The 16,343-nt window shown below is 36.2% G+C and overlaps 1 protein-coding gene across 1 annotated transcript in view; it reads left to right on the top strand.

The window, feature by feature from the left end:
* The window catches only part of Fas2 (fasciclin 2), a 128,025-nt gene that overhangs the window by 44,793 nt on the left and 66,889 nt on the right, over positions 1 to 16,343 (top strand). The window contains exons 5-8 of the mRNA XM_069832095.1: positions 3,606 to 3,997; positions 8,276 to 8,441; positions 11,400 to 11,630; positions 15,223 to 15,364. Coding sequence (XP_069688196.1) covers positions 3,606 to 3,997; positions 8,276 to 8,441; positions 11,400 to 11,630; positions 15,223 to 15,364 — 931 coding nt within the window. The remainder of the gene's footprint in view (positions 1 to 3,605; positions 3,998 to 8,275; positions 8,442 to 11,399; positions 11,631 to 15,222; positions 15,365 to 16,343) is intronic.

Below are 16,343 nucleotides of genomic sequence, written 5' to 3'. Positions count from 1 at the left end.
GGGAGGTAAAACAACACAACGGAATTTCTAACGTGCGAATTAGTTTTGGCTTGCGTATCAGTATTGTATGCGGTTGTGAACTTGTGATTGTGAGAACCTTTTGCGAGTGTTTATTTGAGAACAATGAATTGTGTGTAATATATCGAAAGAGAGAAGGGCCGATTTCGTCTACAAGCAAATGAATGAAGGTAAGTCAGGCGCCCGTTATATATATTAAAAACTAGCCGTAACCGTGCGCTCCGCTGCACCCGTTAGAAATAAATATAAAGTAATTACATAATTAAAATAGGACATTTGATCCAGGGAACGTTCATGTTTGATAGAAGGATAAATAGTTTAATATGTTACTTAATTTAAATTGTATTTAAAATATTAAAATGCGATCATTTTGATCCAAAGACCACTCATTTGGTGCAATGACAATTCCTTTAACATGTTTCTTAATTGTTATTACCAATTATTTTTGGAAAAGCGAAAATTAACAAAAAAATTTGGCTACACATTTATTATTATGTTTATATTATATTATATTATATTATATTATATTATATTATATTATATTATATTATATTATATTATGTAAAAAGTGTACTCGAATTAGAAAGTTTTTAATTTGTTGTGGGAGCTCTTGAATCTCAGGAGGAACAGCTTTTACAACAGCGCAACATAATCTGCTTGGCTCATTACCCAATTTTTTTGCATTGCATTTATTGCATATATATTTTATGTATTTTAACACGATTCAATTGAGCATAGTTAAAATTTGAATTATACAATAATGGATTGCTAAGTTAACGTACTATTACTGCATACGAAATCAATACACTCTCGTTGTTCGTTAATTCTCTGAGATAAATATGAATATATTCATAAACATTATTTTAAGAAATACAGGAAATGAATATACAGAATAACCTATCAAGTTTTCTGTGCGTAAGAAGCTATTTTAATCTTACCTGTACTCAATTCACTCACAAGTTACTGTAATAAGATTATAGCATTATGTCCATCCAGAGAAACTACACTTTCCAAAGATTAAATTATAATTAATTATACAAATCGGTTAATTTATCTTCCGATATTACTTCATAGAAACACAGAAACATTGTCTGTAGGCTATCTTTCATAGCTTTCGATTGTTGTGTCCAAGGCCCCTTATAGACGAAGTCATTTGTTTTTTATTTCAATACACCGCCTTAGATGGCAGTTATTTTAACTTTAAAACTCATTTATCTCATTAAATATCAGTCCTATCAAAATGTTTCAAAGAATAAAACTTATCAGAAATCATTTTTAAAGAAACTTTTGTTATGTAACATTTTTCACAAAAATCAATAATAAGCTAGATATTTCGATTTATTTAATTCAGACCCCTTATAACCCCCCTTTTAAATAATGTATTTTGAATGCCATATAGCCTAAAATCTAAGTTACAACGAACTTAATTTATATTCCAATTTTCATCGAAATCGGTTCAGCCATTATCGCGTGAAAAGGTAACAAACATACAGACAGACATACAAACAAAAATTTCAAAAAAGCGATTTTCGGTTTCAGGGTGGTTAATTATATATGTTAGAACCAATTATTTTTGGAAAATCGAAAATTACCAGAAAAATTTCGGCTACAGATTTATTATTAGTATAGATTCCCAGTTACGGAAAGACACGAATAAACAAATAGAAATAAATAAACAAATACTCATGCTCGAGACCTTGAAAATTTACCATTTCAGCCTTCCTCAATTTTAAAACCACGAGCCGCGACTGTCCTCTAATGCCATTAGCAAAGCCATCTTCAGTTACAAGCCGGAGCATGGGTAAGTTTGGCAACGCTGAGTGGAGGCCGGCTGAGGCGAAATAAAGGCATGACGTTTGACGTTTTAGTGCTTTGATTTCGTTGTCACTTGAACATTTTCGACATTATAAAACTAACTGCATAAGAGCAAGATTCAGTGTATTGACGTACGTAATTTATTACGGAATCCGAAATGTTATTTTATTTGAATTTCAGAATACCGCGAAAGTACTTGCATACAGCCACTTATAACTTAAAAAAAATTAAAAGCATATGTGTTTTTCAGTCATGGTACAAGGGAAAATAAATAAATACTTAAAGAAATGTTACTTGTACCAAAAATAAATAAAATAACGTCGTACTTTCGCAGTACCCTATTCCAAACAATTAACCATTATGTGGCTAGTAAATTGACAATGTTTTGCCGCTTTATGTTGTTTCATCTCTGACGTGAAAGGTCTAGGATATCATATACATTTTAATTTCACGTGATTATCTGTCGTGCTTTTCTATAAATATTTCAGATGCCCAGGAAGCCAGTTTTAGTTTGAACCTCGCCAGTCACCATAACAATACTGTTATCCTAAATTATTTGTTATAAATTTTGTAAAATATAATTTTAAATAGGCCAAGGCCAAGTATAAAGATCTATGAAAAAATGAAGAAACATACCTTCAACATAATACGTAACAAAACACATCATTATCTATTAAGTATGTGCCAATTAGCGTAAACTCAGTTAACTTTAAAATTCTGTAAATACGAAGTGAAAAGAAACATGTTTATAACTAATTTATCACAAAAGAAATAATATTAATAAACAAACCTTGAAAACCAACAAAGTGAGTGTATGCATCTACAAATTATAGATAGTTCTGACGTATAGCAGGCCTTCCGAATCTTCAACAAAACTGCAACATTTATGGCATCACAAAACAGCTGTTTACAATGGACTTGAAAATCAAGGGCGTAACTTTATTGATATAGCAGGCGAGACCCAACAGTTTGGCTAGAATTCTAATACACCACAAACCACAAGTAAGACTATAAAAATGTAGTTTATACAATATTTAATATTTAGAAGAATTGTCAATCACTTTGTCATTATTAATAACAGTAAAAATTGCCAAAGACTGCAGCCATATTTTCATTTATTGTCTTGCTTTTATCGCCAACACGCACTTAGTTTATATATAATACATCAACAATTAACTTTGGTACGACCGCGAACATAATTCCATCGACACAGACTTATATTGTTACATTAATTTACATTGAAAATCTGCAAACACATGTTCTGTATCGTAGGCCTCCGCTTGACAGTTAATTACAGTGTTGCCGACGTATGGCTCCGGCACAGTCTAGTATATACAGTCGCGAAGCTCAATACGTAGTAAATATGCAAACATTAGATAGTTGCTCACCACTAGGATCGCTAATATCGCCTCATTACAGGCAATGCAAAATAGTACCGCCACAGTCTATTGTTTCTAGCACCCTCAAAACTCAAGTTTCGTGACTGTATATAGTAGACTGTGGCTCCGACTTGTAACTGAAGAAGGCTCTGGCGATGCTCAATTTAAAATAGCGCAAAGAATAAAAATCCAAACGTGTCGAACGAATCCGTTCCGGTAAGTGAACGCATATCTTTAATGTAATGAAACACACAGTTTGTGTACAGAAGGTGGCATGAACTGTCAGGTGGAATTGCATAGATGAAAGATTAAAACATTCAGTGGCTCGTGGGTGGTACAAATCATTTCCACTGATCAGTAACGCAGCGTAATGTTATTATTTTGTTTGTGCAGGTCCACACGCCGCCCACCTTCGAGAAAATGGAATCCAGTGTGAAGGTAGTGGAGACTGAAACGGCGTCGGTGACTTGCAAAGCGAGTGGCAAGCCGCCACCAACTTTCTCGTGGATCAAGCTGCCCTCACGCGAGAACCTGGCAGAGACGGATCGCTTCTCTGTGGACAAGCACACGGGGGTGCTCACGATCCGGGGTGTCATCAAGGAGGACGACGGCGATTACAAATGTGAGGCTGTGAACCAGGCGGGCAAGATAGAGCGCACGGTGAAGGTGACCGTGGTGGTGAAGCCGCGCATCGTGGCCTACAAGAACATCTCCATTCCCGACGACAAAGAAGCCAAGCTGTCCTGCAGTGCCTCAGGCAATCCCATGCCGTCTGTTACGTTCAGGTCTGTACCTAGTATGCTGCTTCTTATGCATTATCAACTTACAGCCATTACCGCTGCTGCAACCAAGTTCATCCTCTTCATTTTCTTGTACCTCATCCTCTTCCTCCCTAGTACCATATCCTCTTCTTTCTCTTGCACCTCATTCTCTTCTTCCTCTTGCACCTTACCCTCTTCCTATTCTTGCACATCATTCTTTTCTTCTCCATGCACCTCATTCTCTTCTACCTTTTATACCTCATCCTATTCCTCTTCTTGCACCTCATCCTTTTCTTCCCCTTCCATCTCATTCTCTTCCTGCTCTTGCACCTAATTCTTTTCTTCTCCATGCACCTCATTCTCTTCTTCCTCTTACACATCATCCTATTCTTCTTCTTGCACTTCATTATTTTCTTCCTCATGCACCTCATTCTCTTCTACCTTTTATACCTCATCCTATTCCTCTTCTTGCACCTCATCCTTTTCTTCCCCTTCCATCTCATTCTCTTCCTACTCTTGCACCTAATCCTTTTCTTCTCCATGCACGTCATTCTCTTCTCCCTCTTACACCTCATCCTATTCCTCTTCTTGCACCTCATCCTTTTCTTCCCCTTGCACCTCATTCTCTTCCTACTCTTGCACCTAATTCTTTTCTTCTCCATGCACCTCATTCTCTTCTCCCTCTTACACCTCATCCTATTCCTCTTCTTGCACCTCATCCTTTTCTTCCCCTTGCACCTCATTCTCTTCCTACTCTTGCACCTAATTCTTTTCTTCTCCATGCACGTCATTCTCTTCTCCCTCTTACACCTCATCCTATTTCTCTTCTTGCACCTCATCTTTTTCTTCCCCTTGCACCTCATTCTCTTCCTACTCTTGCACCTAATTCTTTTCTTCCCCATGCACGTCATTCTCTTCTCCCTGTTACACCTCATCCTATTTCTCTTGTTTCACCTCATCTTTTTCTTCCCCTTGTACCTCATTTTCTTCCTGCTCTTGTACCTCATTCTTTTCTTCCCCATGCACCTCATTCTCTTCTTCCTTTTATACCTCATCCTATTCCTCTTCTTGCACCTCATCCTTTTCTTCCCCTTGCACCTCATTCCCTTCCTACTCTTGCACCTAATTCTTTTCTTCCCCATGTACGTCATTCTCTTCTTCCTCTTTCACCTCATCCTCTTCCTCTTCTTGCAACTCATTCTTTTCTTCCCCTTGCACCTCATTCTCTTCCTACTCTTGTACCTCATTCTTTTCTTCCCCATGCACGTCATTCTCTTCTTCCTCTCACACCTCACTTTATTCCTCTTCTTGCACCTCATCCATTTCTTCCCTTGTACCTCATTCTCTTCCTGCTCGTGCACTTCATTATTTTCTTCCCCTTGCACCTCATTCTCTTCTTTGTCGTACACCCCATCCTATTCCTCTTCTTGCACCTCATCATTTTCTTCCCCTTGCACCGCATTCTCTTTTTGCTCTTGCAACTCATTCTATTCTTCCCCATGCACCTCATTCTCTTCTTCCTCTTCATGCTTATCTTCCTCTTCCACCTCATTCTCTTCTTCCTCTTGAACCTCATCCTCTTCCTGCTCTTGCGCCTCATCCTCCCTCAGTATCACATTTTTCTACCTCTTGCACCTCATTCCTTCTTCTTATACCTAATCCTCTTTCTGCACTTGCACTTCATCCTATTCCTCTTCTTGCACTCCATCTATTTCTTCCTTTTGCACCTCATCCTATTCCTCTTCTAGCACCTCATTCTCTTCTTCCTCTTGCACCTTATTCTCTTCTTCCTCTTGCACCTCATTCTTTTCTTGCTCTTGTAGGTACCTCATTCTCTTCTTGCTCTTGCACCTCATCGTATTCCTCTTCTTGCACCTTATCCTTTTTTCTTCTTGCACCTAGTTCTTTTCTTCCTGTTGCACCTCAACCTTTTCTTCCTCTTGCACTTCACTCTTCTTTCTCTTGCACTTTGTAATCTCCCTCTTCTTATACCTCATCCTCTTCCTCCTTCTTCACCTCTTCACTGGTCTTTTGCATCTAATCCCTTTCTTCTAATGACATCCCATTCTCTTCCTCTTCCGTCACCTCATCCACACTTACTATTCATTTTGAAGATGAACTCTGATTTGTATGTTCAGTACTAGATTTAATATTCCAAACGGTCTTGTTTGATAGAGATATTTTGTCTTGAACATATTCCGCAAAAATATACCACCTCAGAATCGTTCTGTCAGTAGGTGCTGCATGTTGAAACTCCCGTCTGGAGACACACTTAACTCTTACTATACTCCGTGTGCTATGGTATTCCAATACACGCCAACTGCGTTCCTGTGGGTTCGCCATAAATCACTAAATGCTGCAGAATTCACACTGAGTTGATATGTAAACATTCACACCATTTAACACAAACTGCTTTATTCAGCAATGCCACAATGACAAGGGAAGAAGCGGAAGCAGCATCTTTTTTTTTTCTTCTTATGGTGCCATCCATTGTTTTCCGTCAACAATTACAATTACACATCTGCAGATATCACGGATTTATTATTATTATTATTATTATTATTATTATTATTATTATTATTATTATTATTACTACTACTATGACTTGCGTCATGGTCTAACAGTCACAGCTTCTGGCTGCTGTCCACGAGGTTCTGGGTTCGATTCCCGGTTAGAGAATTTTTCTTTAAAGGGAATTATTTCCCTGTGTTCGTCCATGGCCTGAGATTTAGGTTAAGTTTACATTTAGGACCTCTACTGTCGTCACATAAATCATACGTAGTCATCCTATCAAATCATCAGGTTAACATAAATTCGCCTTACAGGTGTCCCAACCTCAGAAGTGGGTTACATGTAAGCCACTGACAGGAGAGACAACCAGAAATTTCGAAAGACAACTTGGTGGTCATAGTAAAAATAAATTTTTATTTTTATTATTATTATTATTATTATTATTATTATTATTATTATTATTATTATTATTATTATTATTATTATTATTATTATTATGAAGTTACAGGAGAATGGAGAAAGTTACACAACACAGAGCTGCACGCATTGTATACTTCACCTGACATAATTAGGAACATAAAATCCAGACGTTTGAGATGGGCAGGACATGTAGCACGTATGGGCGAATCCAGAAATGCATATAGAGTGTTAGTTGGGAGGCCGGAGGGGAAAAGACCTTTGGGGAGGCCGAGACGTAGGTGGGAAGATAATATTTAAATGGATTTGAGGGAGGTGGGATATGATGGTAGAGACTGGATTAATCTTGCTCAGGATAGGGACCAATGGCGGGCTTATGTGAGGGCAGCAATGAACCTCTGTGTTCCTTAAAAGCCAGTAAGTAAGTAAGTATTATTATTTCAAGTCTCTCTTGTTACATTAAACAAGCACAGACAGTGGGCTATTTATTCATATACAGGATGATTCACGAAGATTTACCGTCCTTTACGGAGCTTATTTCTGAAGACATTTTGAGCAAAAAATGTCATATAAACATGGTTCCTATTCTCAATATTTTCAGAGTTACACTAATTTAAAGTTGTTTGTAAAATACGTTTTTTTTTTCTTTAGTTTGAAGGTAAAAGAATAATACAAATAGAGAATGAACCATTCAGAAGTATCATCTCTTTAATTGGCAAGTATTATGAAGCTAAAAATATGCTGTGAACTCCTTAGTTGCTTCATACAGACATCTTTTTCTATTTTTAACTAGAAAATTACATTATTCTTACGCACTTATCACAACAATTATTACAAATCACACCACTTCCACCGACTTAATTATTTGCAGTTCAATTTTGCATCCTAATTTACAGTCTTGGAGAGTTTACAACACATTTTAAAAAACGTCGCCGTCCGCTTGAGTACACTTGGCCGCACGCTTGTGAACGGCACTCGTCGCGCTACGTAACTGCATACGGCTATCTTTGATTTCCGTAGCGCTCGCGCTGGCTGCTGACTGCACGCTGACCAAGATCACGCGTTCACAGCAATGCGTTCCAATAACGAAATGTAACTTTGTAAATATTTCTCAGAATGTCTTCGGAAATAAGCTTCGTAAAGGACGGTAAATCCCCGTGAATCACCCTGTATAAGCATAATGTTGATATTCACATGTGTTAGATCAATGCTAAGTCGTTTTGTCATTGTTTATTTGCGTATTACTCGTAAAAGCATTTAACATTGTAAATATCCATTGCCTGCAATTACTATGTGATGCTCAAAGACATTATTTTAAGTTTCATCTTCAGGTATTGTGTGCTTATCAATTTGGTCTGTTTCCTTTGACTACAGGAAGCTGACATCTCCAGACAAGTTCGTTGTGGGAGCTCAAAATGATGATCACATAATTGTAGAAAATACTAAAGACCCTGAAAGAAGTGAAACAATTGGCACTCTCACAATACAGTCCGTGCTTCGCACAGATGATGGCTTATATGAATGTATTGCCAGTAATGAGGTGAGTGGTATGACTAGATTACAGGTACGATATCAATGTAACTATTTTAAAATTCTTTTTCCTATGTGATAACAGAGCCACAATAATGCAGTACGCTATACAGGGTGTTTCAAAAGGTTGTGCTTAAACTGAAGGAGTTTACAAAGGGGTTGGAATAGGGTTCTTCTTCGCCATCACTCCCGCAATGATTGACTGGCCGTATGTCTGGTGCGAGGCATAGTATCCTGCCCAAGAGTAAGTCTTTCACTGCAAACCCAGCTTTCTTCCATTTTTCCTATTTTCTGCCTTCCTCTTAGTCTCCGCATATGATACATATATTTTAATATCGTCTATCATCTGATATATTCTTCTGCGCCGAACTCTTCTCCTGTTGACCATTTCTTCCAGTGCATCCTTCAGTAGGTAGTTTCTTCTCAACCAGTGACCCAGCCAATTCCTTTTCCTCTTTTTGATCAGTTTCAGCATCATTCTTTCTTCATCCACTCTTTCCAACTCAGCTTCGTTTCTTATTCTGTCTGTCCATTTCACACACTCCATTCTTTTCCATATCCACAGTTCAGATGTTTCTATTCGCTTTTCTTCACTGCGTCGTAATGTCCATGTTTCTGCCCCATACAATGCCACACTTCTCGAGGTCTTGTATTTCGGTATCCCAAGTGTCTGAGTTGCCTCCTTACTCAGGGGTGTCGAAACTGGTGAAGAATATAGCTATTTAGCATCAATTTTAAACTGCGTAATTTGACTTCGAACCAGAGCTCGAAATGGTTGTCACAGAGCACTTCACTAGTCTCTTCCTTAGTTCTTTTTCCAGAGGTCCGCAGAAGATGCTCCTTTATTTTTATTAAAAGCTTCCTTTGGCATAGCTATCCTCGTTTTGACTTTCTGGCAACAGCTCATGTGCTGCTTATAGTATTTGAAGCTGTCCACTTGCTCTACTGCCTCATTTAGAATTCGCAAGTTTTTTTTTTCCTATGACCATGGTCTTCGTCTTGTTTGCTTTTATTTTCCCATACTGTTTACAGCTGTCATTCAACTCCAGTAGGATATCTCTTATTATCATCTCTTCTTCTGCTAACAAACTTCCTTCAGACATTTCTTCTCCTATCCTGGCTTTGACTCGTTGTTTTATGTAAAGATTATTGAACAGCCTTCTCTCTTTCCAGTCCACACCAATTTTTTTCAAGATCCCCATCATTTTATTCCAATCTACTCTGTCAAACACCTTTTCTAAGTCAACATATACTATGTACAATTCTGTATTCTACTCAAGGTATCTTTTGCTGATTGTTCATAGCACTCCAGTTGCATCTCTCGTACATGTTCCCTTCCTGAAGCCAAACTGCTCTTCTTCCAACTGTCCTTCCATTTTAGAATATAAACGTCGATTCAGTATTCGCAGGAGAGTCGTCGTCGAGTGTGATATCAGCCTGATAGTCCTGAACTCGTTATATTTCTTGGCATCATGCTGTTTGGAATGTATTATGTTAGCTAGCTTTGGCTCTAAGCAGCTAAGATTTCCTACAAATACTGGGTGTTCATTTCAAAGTGTGTCATGACGTCACTGTTGTTGGGTCACCGATTTGAAGCGAGTTTCAGCTTATAATGTCAGAGAAGTTGCCTATTATTTAAGGCGTTCTTCAATCTGAACTTCAGAACGTGTACAGTATAACTTGAACGTCGTAGCAACAGATGGCGGTCTGTACGGTCTGTGTGCTACCATAACCTCTTTCGAACTGTGTTTTGCGCAGGTAAGTCGTACCCAGAGTATTTGTTATCATCAGTTGCGTACGGTAACATTCCACAACACAAATCAAATGCTCCGTGTCCATGTTGACCGTCGAAGTTAATGTCAACAAATACGTAAGTAATCGTCTTAACCCTCTCCCCATATCCCGACAGTACGTATTTCCAAACAGTTCACATTCCTGCCACTACCGGCGTTACCGTACATATCGGTACGTACTCTTCAGAATGAATGCCGTACTTGCTAGGCAACTTCTCTGCCTCATAGGTTATACACCTCTGCGGAAGTGTAGGAAGATTGAATTCTCTAGGCTCATCGGCTAGCCACATGACAGCATACAGCGAGCCATGACACACTTTGAACTGAACACCCAGTACTCTTACATTCTTCAAGAACATGTGTTACAAATTTGAGTAGGCCTCCTGTGTTATACTTGTAGACTCAAAGATTGCTTACCTGTGAAGTTCTAAATTTCTTTTGTGAATATATTACCAAATCGACTTAACTCATTTCCCCCAATATATTCTTCAGATATTATTAAATGTCATTTCAATTTACGTTTTTCTCACTTCTTCTTTTTTTTTCAGACCCCCATGAAAACATACAGTATAATGAAGTTTTACCGTAATATAATATTTTATCCAAACTGGTCTTTATTTCACCATCCTTAGCAACCCAAACAATGGCTTTTTTCACAGCAGTGAATTAAAAGTTTTTAAATCACTCTCTCCATGACAACCAACAAATTAGCAACAAAAAAATCGATACATTCATTCATTTATAACTTCATCAGAAACAAAACATTACAAAGAAAAGACGTACAATTTAAAATTAAATTTAGATATCAGTAATGGATAAAATATTGTATAGCACGCAAAAGTAAACAGATTTTATGCACTCGTGGAAATTATCACCTTTGATTTCGTTTCTGGCACTAAACTTTCCATGTGTGGATAAAATCTAATTTTATTCTCTTGTACTATAAATTACTATTAGCATTAATGTTAATTTTAAATGCCCATTTTCATAAAAAAGTAGTATTAGAAATAATTGCAATACTGGTGTATGTGTTGAAGAAAATAAACCTTAAACAGTAATATCACTCACAAAATGAAAAAAGAAACTGAATTGTTACAGTGTAAACGTATAATAAGAAAGTATGTCTCTCTTCCATGACAATAATTTTTTATGCTGTAACTATTGTTTTTTTGCAGGGAGGTGTGGCGTTGAAGAATGGTCATTTGACAGTGGAGTTCAAACCTTCTTTCGCGAACACGCCTATGCGCGAGGCTTGGAGTTGGCAGAACAATCCTGTTAACCTTACCTGTTTAGCAGAATCAATACCCAACGCAACAATCACGTGGTTTCTTGACAAAAAAGAAATTAATGAAGCTTATGACCTTAATCTAAAGAAGTTCGATAAGGGACCATTGAGTACATTGCGGGTAAGTTATAATCTCCTATAGAGTGTTAATTTTTAAGTGATAACCATGTTTTTTTTTTCAGTACCATTTGGCACAGAATTTTTAAAGCTTCTTTTTTAGCCTATTTTGTTTAGGTTTGTTTCGTTGGGTGAAAAGATAGGGTGGTATCATCTGAAAGACTATTATTTTTATGCAATACTGAGTTTGTTTGATACAGAAACACTATGGTGATAGTTACTATGGTAACAATTTTATCGCGATGCTGTTATTCCCGGCATGACTCCTACTCTTTGCTTACGTCTTAGGAAGTGAAGGCTCTATAAAGTCTGGGGAGGTAGTAGGTAGTATCGTTTGCCATTTTTGTTCTTTCGTTACCGAGCTACCAAACGAGGAATCTATTTGCCGCACCGTTAAACATTATCATGTCATAGCTCCTATGATAATAAATCAAATGCACTGTAATTGAGCAAATACTTGAGCGGCAAATAACGTCCTCATGTGCTTTCTGCGAACGCCAACGAAAGAGCCAAAATGGCGAGCGATTATATTAAGTATTTATCGAGCCTTAAGAAATGTATGACGTCATCCTCAGCGAATCACAAGACGCACACGTTTAAATGTAGCCGATCTGCAATGTTATTGCCTGCCGGAAATAAGAGCGATGGGACTATAGTAGTCCTGTTATGAAAGAAGTTTTTCTTTGCTTTATTTATTTAAAGTCTGTTAAATTCCCAGGTTATATCATGACTGTCTATTGGAAAAAATGCTTGTTGCTGTTGTACTTTATCTATTATTTCGTATTAATTATGGTCTAATCCAGCATTCATCTTTATTTAACTGAAAATTAGTTGTATTCAATCGAAGAAAACCATGGAAAAAACTTGGATCAGATTGGTGGTACCGGGGATCGAATCCCGAACCTCCAAAATGCGACAAGTCCAGTTTGTTACCACTAAGCCATCTCGCTCAGTTGAAAGCAGTTTTATTGATGAAATCAACATAAAACAAGATGTTCTTAAAAGAAAATGAGAGAATCAGGATTCTGATGATAGGATTTGGTGACAAGACGTACCCAAATGGACAGATGTTAGGAACCAGGAGAAAAGATAAATCTTCTCTGGAATTGTTTAATTAGAAGCAATAGTGATTAATCTCTATTTTAATTTAATTTTGACATGAAGCGATTATGTTTGAGGTACAAGAGAGAATAATTGTACTGGTAACATTTTGGCATGAAAAATTTACTCTGACGTCACTCCCAGTACCATGGAAACAGAATTGTAAATGGTTTTCTATATGGTCCGTCTCACTCTATTCTCTATTTAGTATGATTCGAGGTTTTCCACACAATAGGCATGGAAATATTGGATACTAGCCGTACCCGTGCGCTCTGCTGCACCCGTTAGAAATAAATATAAAATAATTACATAATTAAAATAGGACATTTGATCCAGGGAACATTCGTGTTTGATATAAGGATAAATCGTTTATTATGTTACTTAATTTAAATTGTATTTGCATAATTAAAATGCGATCATTTTGATCCAGAGACCACTCATTTGGTCATAAAAATTATTTTAGGAAATACAGGAAACGAATGTACAGAATAGTCTATCAAGTTTTCTATGCATAAGAAGCTATTTTAATCTTACCTGTTCTCGATTCACTCAGAAGTTACTGTAATAACATTATAGCATTATGTCCATCTAGAGAAACTACACTTTCCAATGGTGAAATAATAATTAATTATACAAATCGGTTAATTTAGCTTCTGATATTACTTCATACAAACACAGAAACATTATCTGTAGGCTATCTTTCATAGCTGTCGATTGTTGCTGTCTAAGGCCCCTTATAGACTAAGTCATTTGTTTTTTAATTCATTACACGGCCTTAGATGGCAGTTATTTTAATTTTAAAACTCATTTATCTCATTAAATATCAGTCCTATCAAAATTTTTCAAGGAATAAAACTTATCGGAAATTATTTTTAAAGAAACGTTTGTTATGTAACATTTTTCACAAAAATCAATAATAAAGCGAGATATTTCGATTTATTTAATTCAGGCCCCCTTATAACCCCCCTTTTAAATAATGTATTTTGGATTCCATATAGCCTAAAATGTAAGTTACAACGAACTTAATTTATATTCCAATTTTCATCGAAATCGGTTCAGTCATTATCGCGTGAAAAGGTAACAAACATACAGACAGACAGACAGACATACAAACAAAAATTTCAAAAAAGCGATTTTCGGTTTCAGGGTGGTTAATTATATATGTTAGGACCAATTATTTTTGGAAAATCGAAAATTACCAGAAAAATTTCGGCTACAGATTTATTATTAGTATAGATATGGGTTATACAATAAAATACACTACAATATTAAAGAAAGTACATATTGTACAGAGTGATTTATATAGAACTAACACATTTCTTTCTTTCTTTCTTTCTTTCAAAACGAATGATGCTAGCCACAATTTGTTATACCTCAAATGTAGAGTATCTTTTGGAGATCGCTAACTTCTATAGCAAATGTTGAAATTCTTTATTTATTCGGCTGGAAATTCACTTAATGACCAGTTTTTAACATCAAATAAAGTAGGAGTTTTGATTCCCTGTCACGAGATGCGCAGATGTTTATTCGTGATTCTGTACATTTCTTATCAATGCCCATTGTGCAACTCAAACCAAGAAATGGATTCGGAACACCTCAAAATCTGTGCTTCAGTGGCTGACTATGATAATATCTTTGAAAAATATTGGAGTGCAAGAGGTCAAATGACTTTATTGTCAAACGCCTGGCATTAGAAAATAACATATTTCTTGTCAAAGTTGTAAGTTCCATCAATTATACACGATACAACATACACCCTTTCGTCATCATTCCAGTCGCACACAATGTACAAACTGCGTACTTCCGCATTTATTGTCATCAAAATTATTATTCTTTTAGAGATCCAGTTGTTTCCAATTTGTTTACCAGTTCCAGTATTGTGTTTCTTTAGTGGGGATTACGAACCCCAAATTCTCTCTGGTATGCCCTTTGAGTAGCTGAAATTGAGTAGCTGTAATTGAATTCGTAATCCAGTATTGTTTCACAAGGAAGAGCCGTTGATTTAATGTGTACTGCATTTTCAGTGACTGAAACAAAATGTCGAAAACAACTGCCAACAATAAGGAATAAAGAATAAACATCTGCGCATCTCGTGACAGGGAATCAAAACTCCTGCTCAATTTGACGTTAAAAACTGGTCATTAAGTGAATTTTCAGCCGAATAAATAAAGAATTTTCAACATTTGCTATATAGGATAGTAATCTCCCAAAAATACTCTACATTTGAGGTATAACAAATTGTCATTCGTTTTGAAATAAAGAAAGAAACGTGTTAGTTCTATATAAATCACTATGTAGTTTGTTACTTTAATTCCAATATAGACGTTTCATGCAATCATTGGAATTTCTTTAAATCTCCTGTCATTTTTTTTTCTTATGATGATGTGTTTTGTAATCATCTGTGTCATTGTCCCCAGGCTAATGATTACTTTCAACAGGCTATGCACTTAATAAATAAATGAATGGATAAGTGTAATTTTATGTTTTTTTTTCAGGTAACACCAATAGATAGGAAATATTATGGACCATATATATGTAAAGCTGTGAATACACATGGTTCAGCAGAACATGAAATTGTACTAAAAGAAGCCAAACCTCCTTCGGAAATTTTACAAGCCAAGTTGGAAGTTATCACAGGTGAGTGCTTACTCATTCAATTAAAAGTTGGTATTTGGGTAATATGATGAGTACCCTAGATTAGACTAGGTAAGATTAGTTTACTGCAGTGGTTCCCAACTTTTTTTTGACTGACGACACACTTTACTGAACACCCATGATATTGCGACACACTTATTTGTTTCTATTAATAATAATAATAATAATAATAATAATAATAATAATAATAATAATAATAATAATAATAATAATAATAATAATAATAACCAGTGCTTTCTTCTAGAGAAAAAAGTTGTTGAATTCTGTGTAGAATATTTTATAGCGAATGGAGAGATGATTATACTATTCATTGCACGAAAATTTTGTCGTTTTTAACCTCCTTTTCGTCCAACTAAGACTTTCATGGTCTAAGCTGTTCCAGCGCATTCTACTAGAAAAAAAAAAAAAGCACTGATAACAACTTCTATGTAGTGTCGGACATCCAGTGTTGTAAATAGGTCAATGTTAACACGCAATCGAAAAAAAAAGCATCAACTCGAGTGACATTAGAAAAAAAACAAAGGTACAATACCTGTGTGTCAAAAATTTCAACCTATCTATACTGAATGTCCAATAAAAGATTTTATTAGGCCTACCGTTTTTGAAAACTCGCCTATTTAAATTAATGTGAAATCTGTGCTTGGTGGGTTGCACAGCATTTCTCTATATGTGGCTTTATGATTGACAGGCCAACACGTAAATCATCTTCAGGATTCAGCAGTGTGTGTTTTTTTTTTTTTTTTTCATGGTAGAAAAATGCTGATTCACACAAGTATGAATTTTAAAACGGCAGTTCTAAATAATTGTTTAGTTCATTCGGCACCATCAACTGATTTGACAAAACATTTCCACTTATAAGACCAGGGGCGGATGCAAGGGGGGGGGGATTAAGGGGATATATCCCCTCCCGAAATTTTGAGAAAAAATACGAAACAAGAAACAAAAATAATATTAATTTTAA

The sequence above is a fragment of the Periplaneta americana genome, chromosome 8 (assembly GCF_040183065.1).
Source record: "Periplaneta americana isolate PAMFEO1 chromosome 8, P.americana_PAMFEO1_priV1, whole genome shotgun sequence".
Lineage (NCBI taxonomy): Eukaryota > Metazoa > Arthropoda > Insecta > Blattodea > Blattidae > Periplaneta > Periplaneta americana.
The sequence above is the reverse complement of the archived record's forward strand: the minus strand, read 5'-3'. Positions and strand labels throughout refer to the sequence as shown.